This window comes from Mytilus galloprovincialis, chromosome 4 (genome assembly GCF_965363235.1).
Source record: "Mytilus galloprovincialis chromosome 4, xbMytGall1.hap1.1, whole genome shotgun sequence".
NCBI classification, from domain to species: domain Eukaryota; kingdom Metazoa; phylum Mollusca; class Bivalvia; order Mytilida; family Mytilidae; genus Mytilus; species Mytilus galloprovincialis.
This window is the reverse complement of record NC_134841.1, coordinates 12677080-12691286: the sequence shown is the minus strand read 5'-3', so window position 1 is coordinate 12691286 and position 14207 is coordinate 12677080. Positions and strand designations below refer to the sequence as shown.

The following is a 14207-nucleotide window of genomic DNA, read 5'->3' as shown; positions in this document are numbered from 1 at the left end:
GATTGTTTACACGGTTACATATCTTTACCTTGAAAGAACCAAGTATCGATTTTGAGTGTTGTTTATTTTTCAGAACTAAGTTTTGTCAAGAAAAGTGAGTATTATTTGTTAGTACTATTTACTCTGAAATATTAATCAACACATCTTTATAAGTGATTTTATTTGCAATCTAATGACAGCATTAATAGCGTTTAAGTAGCAATATATATATGCATATGTCTTAATATGTGATTTCCTCGACAGACATTCTTAAGCGGACAAGCTGTGTTTATATAGAATTATCATCAGAATTCATATAAAATTCGACTCAAATTAAGACCAAAGCTTTAGATTTATATGTAAAGCCTAGTTTGGTGAACAGTTTATGGTGCTGGTCACAGTAGTGTAGGCGGTAATACCACGATGTCTCATGATCATATTAAGAGGTTCAAGTCCAGCTTACAGAAGAACAATTCGTTGCTCACGCATTGGCTTGAGGATTATAACTTAACACATTCGCTTTTATTTCGAAGTTGAGTAACAATATAGTATTTCTTACAATATCAACTTCGTGCCAACTTCTGTCTTACATAATTGAAGGATCATTTAGAGATGTGAAGATATTTTTGTATATTTTCATTAATTTTTATATGAAATTGTAGTATAAGATAATTTTTTATTTTAAATTTGTTGATCAATAAAGGCAAAAGTATATTACCGATGCTCAAATTTCGTCAATCAACTAAGATAACAAACACAATTGAGTGAATTGCACGAAATATAAGAGAAGTTAGACCATGTGCATGGACATCGTATGCAAACAGCTAAATGAATCAACATTCAGTCAAAATATCTAAAAAATAGAACAGGACACAGTCTGTTAAACGACAGATCAGAAGATCTAAAACAAGAAAATATGCTGCTAATGACAAGAGACACCGAGTTGTTTGGTCAAATAGATCTCGATGGTTACCATAAAACCGTTTAGTCATGATAACAGTCGTTTTCCGCATAACTCTGTTTCTCTAATTCTTCGTCAATTTATCCCTTTCTGCACCCATTGTATAAAAAAATTTAATCAACGTGTGGTTCGTTTGATCTCAGTTCTTCATTGGTTAAAGTCCGATTATGACGTCGATTTTTCTTGCTTTTCCTCTTGTGACGGCATGCAAAAAGACGACCATGCCTGATGACGTCACATAGAAAGAAAAAAGTAAAAACACAAAAATACTGAACTCCGAGGAAAATTCAAAAAGGAAAGTCCAAAATCAAAAGGCAAAATCAAAAGTCCAAACACATCAAACGAATGGATAACAACTGTCATATTCCTGACTTGGTACAGGCATTTTCTAATGTAGAAAATGGTGGATTGAACCTGGTTTTATAGTTAGCTAAACCTCTCACTTGTATGACAGTCGCATCAAATTCCATTACATTGTCAACGATGCGTGAACAAAACAAACATACTCAAAGAGTAAAAATGTCAAAAATAGGGGTACAGCAGTCAACATTGTGTTATCATCTTAATCACTTTAAAAACAACAAATGTAACGAAGAAGCACAAAAAGGCATACATCCAATTTAACATCCTCATTTTGCTTATCTTATACGATTTTATTAATCTATGTAAAGTCTACCCGTAAAGGATGGAAGGTTTTAAGTACTGGTGTAAAATTGCGCGTTTGAAATTCGCACAGATAGACATAAAATAATTTTGTCGTTCAAAGTATGACGGCATACATAAGTGCAGAGTCACGTAAAGTAGATATAACAAAAAAACAGACTTAACATTAAAAGTAATAATAATAAATAAAATTATTGTGTGGTTCAAAGTACAAGAACACATCTTTTTGCAGTTCAGTCCCAAAGAAGGAATAAGTTTGCCTGCGTATTGTTTGAAAATCATTAGAGAAACAGATTTCACCACCAATCTCGTGTAATACGATATTTATCCACTCTCGACAGTTAAATTTTAAACTTTAAAACGCTCGGCAAAGCCTCGCGTTTTAAATTTGATAATTTAACTGTCTCGAGTGGATAAATATCGTATCACACCAGATGCAGTGGTAGAATCTATATTTACCAATGTCTTACAATATTATTCTTTTGGCTTTTTGTACCAAATCGACAAAACAATCGCGTTTCTCCTTTTACAAACGTAAAAATTGGTAATATGGTCCACTGAACATATAAAATGATAGTGAGATGTTCAGGTTAAAGTTTTGGGTTAAAGTTTTTGGTCAAGTTAGTTTTTGATGAAGTTGAAGTCCAATCAACTTGAACCTTAATACTCATGTTACCTACGATAGGATCTTTCTAATTAAATGTCTAATTAAAGTTTTGACCCCAATTTCACGGTCAACTGAACATGTAAAACGATAGTAGTATGATTTCGAAATGATACATGTCTCTACCAAAGACCAAAGAAGGTAAAAGTAAACAACTACATGTATGCGTCACCATACGGCTTTCAAAAAGGATAAATATTTATAGCGCATTGTAAGCTAAACAAATACCCCAAAATTAGAAGTTTTAAACAATGAAAGCAAAAATGAGGTCTGATATGTGAAATAATTCTAATGCAAAATATCTGAATCTCTTTGATAGTTCGACAAGTTGTAAAATCATGCATGGCAAAATTGTAACTTATTGCAAATCCGTTTTTCTATAATTTTACGTCTGGTGACGTTTGTTTGGACAAAACATGTGAATTTTTTTTATTACATAGCAAGGCCGTGTTATTTACAGCTTCTAAATACAGATTCAAAATAACATAGATTTCGAAAAAAATGCTTTTTAACACCGGGTATGAGTATTATATGTATTATATCACATTTAACATTTACGAACCGAAGTAGAAATAAATTCTTTGTTGAAGGATTTAAATGTGTCTTTCGATGATGATTAAACAAGAATTTGGTTTTCCGAAAATAGATATTTCATTTAAATCATTTATAAATAATTTTGATTAAATTGCGCAGTTTATATGTCTATGTAGATTGTTTAACGTTCCTTTACCTTGTTACGTTCCTTAACCTTGATAAACTAAAGTATCGATTTTGAGTACTGCTTATTTTGCTGAAGGAAGGTTTTTCAAGATAAGCGATGAGTGTCAGTTTATACAATTTTATATGATAACGTAGTTTTATACACCTGAAAAGGTAATGAAGACATTTGAATAAACGATTATAATTGCAATCGAATTGCAGCATCAATAATGTCAAGAGAAGCCGCATTTTGTTACATTTTTATGAATCTTACACTTAAACTCATTCATTTTTTAATATGAACATGTTCTTTGTAATATAACTAGATAGTTCCTGCTAGTTTTATTTAGTTTTAATTCAATATCGATGATATATTTCGAACAATGGCAAGTTCGTGTCAACTTTTTCCTGCAATATCGAGGCTAATTTTGAGATGAGAAGAAATTGTTTTCATCATTTTGTAATTATGCAGTTTTCTATAACTGTATTTGACCTATTAAGGCTCTGTAGTAAGGCTAAAGTAGTTTACCAATGTTGAAATCTCCTAGACCGCTTAAGATAAAAAAAAATAAAACTGACAGCATCGCAATACATCTTAGAGAAGTGAGACCTGGTGCGTCGACATTATAAGCGTATTTAAGTGTCCGTTAAATTTTTAAGGGTTTTTCATTGGGATCATAACGAACCAATAAATATGATATAGTTGTATGCATTTTTACAGTGTTTAACTTGAAAAGAAGTCTATATTTAAACACATGACATCTACAATCTTGCTGTTGACAATGTGTGTTGCTTCAGTGAACAGCTAACTAATGAATTAATCTGAAATGATGATTATCTTATAACAGAGTTCCACAAATGTCAGTGTCAAATGATTGTACATTACGCATGCTACATTGACATAGTTATTTCAAATCATATTATATTTTAAAAAAATGACGAATCTAGAACCTAGATATTAATCAGTCCTGATGTATTCCCCGATTGAACATTTACATAATTCTAATTCCATTGTAACTGCTATAGTCTAAAACTTTTATTTAAAGTATACTATCATGCAACTAATAACTGTTGCAATGCATTTAAATCCGCCCAGGTATTTGTTTGTTTTAAACATTTTGTCAATGTAGCATGCGTAATGTACAATCATTTGAATTCAAATTTATTTTTCTTAGATTAACTATGAATGGACGTACTACAATAGATGCAAGAATTAAACAGTTTATGTTTTACCTCCACAGTAAAATATAGAAATACTTGGCTATTCACTGACATTGTAAAACTTTTATCATGTCTGACATGGTTAATACTAACCTTTGGAAGGAATTAGAAATTTTGCGTGAGAAAAAAATTGTAGAATTGGCAAAATTTAGAGAATTGGCAAAAAATAAAGAATTAGCAAAAAATAAAAAATTGACAAAAATTGAAAAATTAATATTTGGAGCAACAAAACGGTTTCCAGAACCACCTAAACTAGTCCTATCAGTCATTGGTGATTCCAGTAGCTTTGTGCCTAAACCATGGCTCACATCAGTATTTCAAACTGGACTTATTGAAACTGCAAAAGGAGCAAAAGGTATGTTTCGAAATTATAAAAATTTGCACTCGTGGTATGTTTACACGAAATTCTATAATGCATCATAGTTGGTCATTAATCACACACTATAATTGATTATAACTCAAAAACAAGTACACCGACCTATCAAGTTTCTTAATTCATGTACTATCCATCTATACGTCTTTAAAACATCTAATTATTTGGAAAAAGATGAGCAAACATCCTTTTAGAATACAATTTGTGTTGAAGAATACTGAACGCATATAATAATATGCTATCTTATTTTTTTACTCGTAGGCAGATGTTTGAAAAAAAGTTTTTTAAAATGATATCGAGTCTATCAGAATTTATAGAAATAGAAACATCGTTTGCACTTTGAACACACATGTATATGTAGTTTTAATTATTCGTTCATGTGATCGTTGAATGAATGCATTGTGACGGGTGTTCTACGTAATCAATACACAATAGTTAGCAGGTCATTGTGTACCGACTACGACATGAGTAAATAGGACGAATTTCTACCTATCCTAGATTATAATAAAAAGGCTGTTACGTTTTCGACAATTTCGATATATGTATGTCAGAACATTGAAATGTGGTATACATACAAAATTACACAAATGTTGCCAGAGTTCAAATGAAGTGGATGTAAGCAATAAAGTGCCACCGTACGACATACAATAAAAAAAAACATACAGTATAGTAGGCTATAATAGGACCAAAATGAAAGATTATAAAACTATTCAAATAAAATGCTAACGACATGATTTATAACAACACAATTTGTGAAAAAACAAATTTGACAGACGTAACCCATCGCCAACAACTAAACAACAGGCTCCCGACTTGGAATATTCATACACAAAATGTGTCGGCAGGGTTTAATATATCTTTGAGTGTTCAATCCTCCCCTCACCTAAAGGCGTTCTGAAACAATCTACAGAAGAAAAATATATAACATGTAGTTTCTACAACTGCATCGAGTGTTATACGATATCTTCTTCTCGAAAGATAGTTGCATTTTTTTTATTTTTTATTAACAAATTTAAGTGTCGAGCGTAGAGAAATATCGCACCGTACGAGATGTAGTGTTGAAATTTTATTGTACAATGATTTCTATATATATTATATAAACAACTTTTATGTTGGTTTTTATCAGGCATCAAATATGTTTTGGATTTTTTTCATAGGGACGCCACAATAGCACATGGGAAGAATGAAAAACATTTTGACCCTTTTAATTGAATCGGGTTTTTTTTTTCAGACAAAAATCAACCAGCCGGAGAAAATATCACAATAGTGAAATATATTGTAAACGATAGTTATATATATATATATATATCCCGGCGAGGGAAGAACAAAAAATTTGCGAAAGCAACTTTACAGATCTAACATTGTTGGGTTAATGTTTAAACGAGTTGTATATACATAATGTACACAGTCATGTATCACCATCACTGCTGGTGATCCGATGGATAAATCTGTTGTAGAGTTGTCACTGGCTCAGACGTACTTATAAATATAATTATTCTCTGTGACTGTATCTCACATTAATTTGTAGGATCCTTTACTATAGATTATTTAGCTGATCTGTAAAAATAACATCTCCATGCCTTATATATCATGTACTGTAGTACGGACCCATGCTACTGTGATATCGTGACACCAAATCGCCTGCACTGCAGCCGTCCCGCTAGACCACACGACCACCTGGGCTCTTAAAACATAGAGCTTATATATATATATATATATAAGTGCCTATAAATAGCAGCACATGACATACAAATCTATGAGCGTGTGGATTAATCAGTACAGAGATCAATTCAATTACACAAATAAAATTATAGATTGCCTAACAATGTAATTTTAACACACTATTTAGTATGTAAATATAAGAATGTTTAAAATATTTACAAAATGATGAAAATAAACACAATATCTCGCTAGACCAACTAGCTTTATCAAGCATCAAGCGTTCATCTATCCAGGTGAAATCGGATGTAGATGATAAGAAACTTTTGCAGCTCAACGTATATGTTGCACTTAGCTGCCTTGAAAATAAGAAAATTTTGCAGCTCAATGTCTATGATGCACTTGAATTTAGCTGCCTTGAATAAGAAACTTTTGCAGCTCAATGTATATGTTGCACTTGGATTTAGCTGCCTTTAAAATACATAATTGGTAGTTGAAGTAAGCAACGTCCATTGGCCAATATTACGGGATAAAAAGGACGATGCTTAGTTTTAAATTATGCTTTATCTTTCCTGTATCTTTTCTCGTCTTTTTCGTTAAGACCATCAGGTTCTAAAGTGTGGAGTTGGTTGATCCAAAAGTTTTCTCTTCTCCTTCTCGCCGTAGTGTCCCACTCGGTGTTGACTTCTATAATTTGGAAAGTAACATTATCAAAAGGATGTTTCGTTGAACGAAGATGTCTTGTGAGAGGACAGTTTTTGTTGGTTTTGTACGATGAACGATGGTTATTGAGCCGAATATTAAATTTGTCCATTGTTTCTCCCACAGACTGAATGCCACAAGTGTCACATGTAAATATATAAATTGAGTTCTCCGTTTTACAGTTGGAACTAGAGTAGATGGTATAATTTTGTTTAGTAACGGAGCTGATAAAAGAACTGCTTGTATTGGCAGCTTTACAACACAAACAATTCCTTCGACCACATTGTTTGTAGCAACCGGGCGATGGAGGAGGCTGCTTTGCTAATACAGATGTCACTAATTTGTCACGGATGTTTTAGGTCTTCTGAAGGCCATGACTGGTGGTGATGAAAATACTTTTTTTAGATTTAAATCATTTTCTATAATTTTCCAATGCTTCTGAACAATGGATGACACATTTTTAAAATCAGGATGGTAAGTGAGTACAAGGGGTGTTCTGTTAGCTGCTTTATTCTTACCTTTGAACTCAAGAAGTTCTTGGCGACTAGTTATGTTTGCTCTTTCGAAAGCGCTATCAATGATGTTGTTATTGTATCCTCGAACAACTAGATGTTTACGAAGTTGTCCAAGTCTAGCATTTTTCGTATTTTCAGTATAGCATATTCTCTTGATTCGCAATGCCTGGCTGAGTGGGATACCACGGGAGCAGTGTTTAGGATGGCAACTTTTAGGAGAAAGGAATTGATGTTTGTCCGTTTGTTTGGTATGTAGGTCCGTTATAATGGTTGATGTAACTCGTAGTCTCGAGGAAGTTTATTTTCTCCATAGATGATTCATATGTAAATTTTATTGAATGGTGGAAAGAGTTACAGTGTTCTAGAAATTCATTAAGATGTTATTGTGAATCTGTCCATTTGAAATCAATATCGTCAATGAATCGGAACCATGATAAGGGCTGATATGGAGCACTAGCCAAGAGGCGTTTTTCAAGTTGGCCCATAAATATGTTGGCATATGACGGGGCAATTTTTGTGCACATACTAGTACCGTCTATCTGGAGATAGTGTTTTTCATTGAAAGAGAAGTTGTTATTCTCCAGTACTAGTTTAAGAAGTGTAACAAGGCACTCAGAAGGAGGATTTTTTTCACTACGAGTGTTCCATGCCTCTTCACACGTTGCTATTCGTTCGTCTTGTGGAATGTTGGTATATAAAGAAGACACGTCCATGGATGCAAGTATAGTATTGCTTGGTAAAGGATTGAGGCTTTCCATTTTCTTTAGAAAATCAGTTGTATCTTGAATGAATGAGGGTAGTTCTTTCACATGAGGTCTTGGATGACGGTTTACAAATTCTGATATCTTTTCAGTTGGATGACTATTCGCTGACACAATTGGTCGACCTGGATTGCCCGTTTTATGTATTTTAGGCAACATATAGAATCATCCGGCCTTTGCTTCGTTCTCAAGAGGTCGGAGATAATCAAAGGTGTCATTGTCTATATGCTTATTGTCGAACATCTCTTGAAGGATGGTGTTGATCCTTCGAATAGTATTATCTAAAGAACATGGAAATCCTTTACCAAGCAATACTATGAAAAAAGTCGCCATCTTGGATTGCCCAACCTACTTTGAATAAAAAATATTTAAAAATATTAATAAATTACTGTATACCTTACAAAGGCACTCATTTTCTTCCTAAATAATTCTTCTATCACATGCATATTTTCATTTTCCGATCAATGGAACCCTTACACAGCTTCGGTTGCATTCAGGTCTAAACATTCAAATTTCCCGGCGAAAGCAACGTAACTGGCACACTTGTCATTTCGCAACGATTCAGACGAAAGGGGAGGTAACATCTTGTTATTCGGAACTTCTCGGATGAATACTCCCAACCTAACGATAACTACCCAAATTATCGAAATTAAATTTCCCGCAATAATTTCCCCGCTGACTACAAATCCGCCAAAAACAGAATCTGAACAGTTAAAACAGAATTGTAGAGCAAATGGAGGAACCAAGTTCGCTAATTTCATGGTAATTATTTATTATAATTTAATAGTCAAAATTAGTTATATAATAGTTAGTTAAATTAGTTAGGAGTCTCTTTCCTGATAAAAATACTAGATTTTCAGTAGTTAGGGTTTTTTTTGGGGGGAAAGGGGGGGGGGGTAGGTGAATTTATAAAGTAATAATCTAGAAATACACAACTTGAAATAGTTATTTCAGTGTCTGTCCCATGTAAGGAGCCTGTAGTTCAGTGGTTGTCAGTGGTTCATGTCTCTCATATGTCTTTTTTCTAACTTGACTTATATTTTTTGTCTGGGTCCTAGCCGACTATATGATATTGTTTCTTTTTTCGTTGTTGAGTGTCGTACATTGCAAATACTTAGATCTCATGACTTCATATGAATTTGGGTGGATAGTTGTTGCATTGGCAATCACACCAAATTTGTTTTTAAATTAAAAAAAAAATCAACTCGAGAGGGATCCTCCTATCCTGCAGTATTACCAGAACTTCTTTATTTATATTGATATCTTATCAATACATATACCAAATGTACAATAATTTGTTATTCTTGAAGGACTTCTAGGAACCTTTCATTAAAAGATTATCGCACCAGATTATTTCTGGAATTTGGAACAAAAGAAAGGTGCATCTTCATAAGGCAGCAACCATTTGATTTTCTGGGGGGGAAAGTTTGACTTTAAAAAAATCCATAGCCCCCCCCCCCCCGAAATTCAAATGGTTGCTGCCTAAGTCCAAATACTGCTGTGTATTGCAGGATTATGAGAAGTAAATCAATTGACTGAACTCATATGGAATATATTCATGCATAAAGTTAGATCGTTGCAATGCAAAGTATAATAATGGTTTACATCATTTAGACAGCAAGCCAACACAAGATGCCCTTTAAACTTCATATGCGAGTTTATTTGGGCTTGATCTTCATTTTCTGATTGTCTCATTGGCTATTATACTGCAGATGAAAATAACTTTTTAAAAGAAGCCCAAAATGTAGCACAACTATAATTTTATGAATAAAGGAAATATTTGGTTGATGTAGTTCAGACAGACACCCAGCAAACAAAAAATACTTTTCAAATTAAGAATGTCAGTGCAAATACTAGACATTACACAGTTAGCTGTTGACTTTTGTCTTTTATAAATTCTATACACTGCTGTACAAGTCAGGGAAGCGCCCACATGTACCCATCACATTATAATCCTATTGCATACAGAAGCCTGCAATTTGGTGCGTCATTGGTTGCTGTCTGTCATATTTGATTTTCCTTTTTTATCTGTCATAGATAAATTTTTCATGTTTGAAGCTGACTTTACAGTATGGACTTTGACAAATTGTTCGTTGTTGAAGGCTGTACAGTTGACTTATAGTTGCTTAAATAAAGTCATTAATTAATTATTGACAGTTCCCTCCTTGGCAGGCATACCACATCTCCTGGTTTGTTTTCTTAATTAAAGAGAACTTATACTGTAAAAGGCATTATACTTTATAAACATAATGCAAATTTAAATAAACAGCATTAAGGTTGGATACCTATTGCAATATGGTGGATAGATTTCTTCTTAGCAATCATACCACATCTCCTTTTTCATTATCTAAAGAGACTGTAAAGCTGCAAATTGACATTATACTTTATTAACATAATACAAAAAACAAACAGCAATAAAACTGGATATCTATTGCAATACATAAACTTAAATACAATTGTTCGTGCCCAATCAATGAATATTTGTATTTACTGAAGCTAGCTTTTATGGGATTTATATTACTTATGTATACATCCTTGCTAAAAAAAATGTTGCTTGAAAATGAATCTTGTACCATAATGTATGAATAAAAGGAGATGTTGGGTATGCATCAACGAGACAGTATCTCAGGAACAAAAATAACAAGGCCTATAATCAAAAATAAATGTTTTAGGCTACCAAAAACAACACTTTTTAATTCAAAGAATATATTTTTTTAGGCTAACAGAGAATATCTTCCAAGATGAGAACTCATCTATTGAATTGTATGAAATACAACAGAGAAATTTGGAATTTTCAACACATGAAATTGGAAGAATCATAACAAAATTCCTATGTTAATGAATTGTGTGGCTAAAACAAAGCGATGTAAAAATAATTATAAAAAAATCACCAAAGTTTATTATGAACTTGCCTGGAAGATTCCGGTTTCAAAAAAAGATGAATTTAAATTTCAACACATTTCCAATATGATTCAGGAAAATACCATTTTAATAAGTAAAACCGACCATGCAATGACATTAGCACACTTTAATGGTTGTTTAGTTAATGGCAACAGAATTTTACCAGAAATTACTTTTCAATCCTCTGGTATATGGAATGTAACAATGTCAGGTAAAAAGGTTTTTCTTGATGATTTGAAAATATCTGACACATTTGAATTGTCTGAAGAGAGTGTAAAGTGCATAATTGACTTAGCAAAAAACTTTAAAATCTGCTCTGGTGTTGATGAATCTGAAATCAACAATATCATTATTTACCAGAAAATGCGCTAAGAGAAAATCGGCAGATACCAGTCATGATTCTATATTTAAATACAGATCTAAAAACTGCAAAGGTGTTGTTCCGTTTCAATCAAACTTAAATGTGTGTGTGGTATGCAGGAAATTTAAGAAAAATAATAATGACAATGATTTTCAAAATGACAACAAGACTTTACAGAAACCATGTGATGATTTACCAGTATATAACAATAATTTGTTACAATTAAAACAATTTTTATGTGGTTTTCCAGAAAAAGCACAATCTTTTTTATTATCACAAACTCAGTTTGTTAATTTAAATCCTCATGCTAGGCGCTGGGATAAAGATATCATCAGAATGTGTCTAACAATTTACTGTTGTTCTCCTCGTGCATATGAAGATCTTGCAAAAAGTGGATTTATGGTTCTTCCGTCCAAGTGTTTACTCCAAACTTATAAAAACAGAGTGCAGCATGAACCTGGAATACAAAAAGACATTTTACATTGGATGAAAAATGAGGCTTTAGCTTAAAATATTGGTTTAGGTGGCTATGAAGGCGGGATTATGTTGGGTGAGATGTCCATTCAGGTGGACTTAGAACTTCGCAAAGAAGGCAACTCATTTGAAATCATTGGCTTTAATGAGGGACTTCACGAAACAAACTATATGGAAACTCCTTGTATCGATAAGGAAAGTCTTCAACTAGCGTCCCATGTGTTGCAACTTTTGTTTTTAGGACATACAGGTTTCAGGTTCCCTTTTGCACATTATCCGACGACACAAGTCACTCCATCTGAAATGCTTTTAATATTTTGGCATTCAGTAAAAATGCTAGGATTGTTTGGTTTCACAGTAACATATGTTAGTCTTGATGGTGCTCAATACAACAGAGACTTCATGAAGATATTAATTGATGGTAAGACATCAGAAACGATGTTTTCAATGAGCATTAAGAACATATATGACAGTTCAAAACCAAATATACATGTTATAATGGACTATTCCCATGTTATGAAAAAAATTCGGAACAACATATCAAAAAGCGGTCTTCTCAATATTCACAAAAAAGTATTAAAATTTGAATCAAAACATATTGTTTGGGAGCACTGGTACAAGGCATACAAATGGGACATAGCTGTGAACCCATTCAAAATTTATCAGCAGTTAACTATGGAACACTTTTTTCTCACATCTCAATCAAAGATGCGGAATAAACTAGCTGAAGATGTTTTAAATGAAAATATGCTTCATTTAATGCAATGCTACCAAATTTCACTGAAAGAAAAAGGAGACGAGCTAAACAGTAGCATTGAATTTCTAAAAAAAACTTCTGTATTTGCAAAATATTTTAGGGATCAACGTCCTATATGTCAGTATTCCGATTAAAGACTTGATGAGAACAGAGAGGTCCTGAATTGGTTCAGAGCTTGGGAGGCTAGTATTAAGCAAGTACTGATGTCAAAGATAAAGAGAAGTCCCTATTATCATTTTAAACAAGGGAGGATCTTACCTCACTTCTGGTGGGTTTTGATGAAATGTGTAAAGATAGATGTCAACGCATATCCTCATCTATTATTCCAAATCGAATTAACAGTGATGTTTTAGAAAACATATTTTTTCAACAAAGAGGTCTACACAATGGCACAAATACCAATCCTACTTACCTAACGTACAGCAGAACCATGAAAACTATTATACTCGGTGAAGGCTTAATATCAAGAAAATCAAACACAGATGGACTGTCAAACTGTACAACAACAAACATTTATACAACTGGAACTTCCAAGGAGACATGTAGCGAACCCTGCAAGAAAATCAGGAAACAATAAACTTCTAAAAATGTATGCATTAGAATATGATGACAAAATTTGAATTTGTTGAAATGTTTTTTTTTATTTTACATTGTTATTTATTTTCATGAGTTCAGATAAATGAAACAGGTCAGATTATTAATGATAATTTGTTTTGGTGAAACGCAAAATTTCTCTGAATTACAAAATTAACTTAAAAAGGCAATCTGTGTACCTATATTCTGGAAAAAAACATACCATAATCAAAAAGGATTGACATTTTGACCTCTAGATGACATGTTTTTTTTTGTGTTGTTGGATTGCTATCTCATTGAAATACCCCATCCAGTTTCTGTAAATTTGTTAACAATTTTTGTAGACATTGGACAATCTGGAACTGGGCATTGTATAGATATTTTTTCAATACTACATACATGCTATATACATGATTTATTTTGTCAAGAATTTTTGGGGTCTTTGTTGTTGGATTACTGTCATTGATGTATATCCCACACTATGCACCTGTAATACATGTAGATATCAGTTTTTAAGTGAGCTCCATTTTAAAATTTTAATCAATTTGAATGGAATTGGCCAACCAATTACTAGAAATAGGTGAATGAAAGGTGAAGTGTACTTACATTCATGACATTTGTCTACATGTAACTAAACACATATTGGACAAGTATATACAGCATCTGGATTTGAACACGTCAACCAACTGGTTTTATCTTCTAATCCGACACAGTCTCTGTGATACCAAATAGAGCATATATCACAGCAAATCCAATCCTCCTCACATTTTTCAGGTTTTCCACAAATACCACAATTCTCATCTGAGGAATCTGAAAGTGGTGCTGTTTGTTTCAACTTTATTCCTCTACCCCTTTTCCCCTGTCTACCTTTGGCTTTACTTGTTTGCTTTCTTGTAGTTTTCTTATTACCTTTCCTCTTTGATGAACTTGCTTGAGGAGGGGTG

At 32.9% G+C, this 14207-nt stretch overlaps 1 protein-coding gene and 1 pseudogene across 3 annotated transcripts in view; both read left to right on the top strand.

The window, feature by feature from the left end:
* LOC143071386 (uncharacterized) overlaps positions 1-14207 on the top strand; it is a 60873-nt gene continuing 46666 nt past the window's right edge. For 2 of the 3 annotated variants that reach the window (XM_076245640.1, XM_076245642.1), the window contains exons 1-2: positions 1-94; positions 4142-4542. In XM_076245640.1, coding sequence (XP_076101755.1) covers positions 4257-4542 — 286 coding nt within the window. In that variant the 5' untranslated portion in view covers positions 1-94; positions 4142-4256. Of the gene's footprint in view, positions 95-3360; positions 3816-4096; positions 4543-14207 lie in introns of those variants that run through there. The other variant, XM_076245641.1, reaches the window with a different exon arrangement.
* Positions 12015-13267, top strand: LOC143070912 (uncharacterized; annotated as a pseudogene).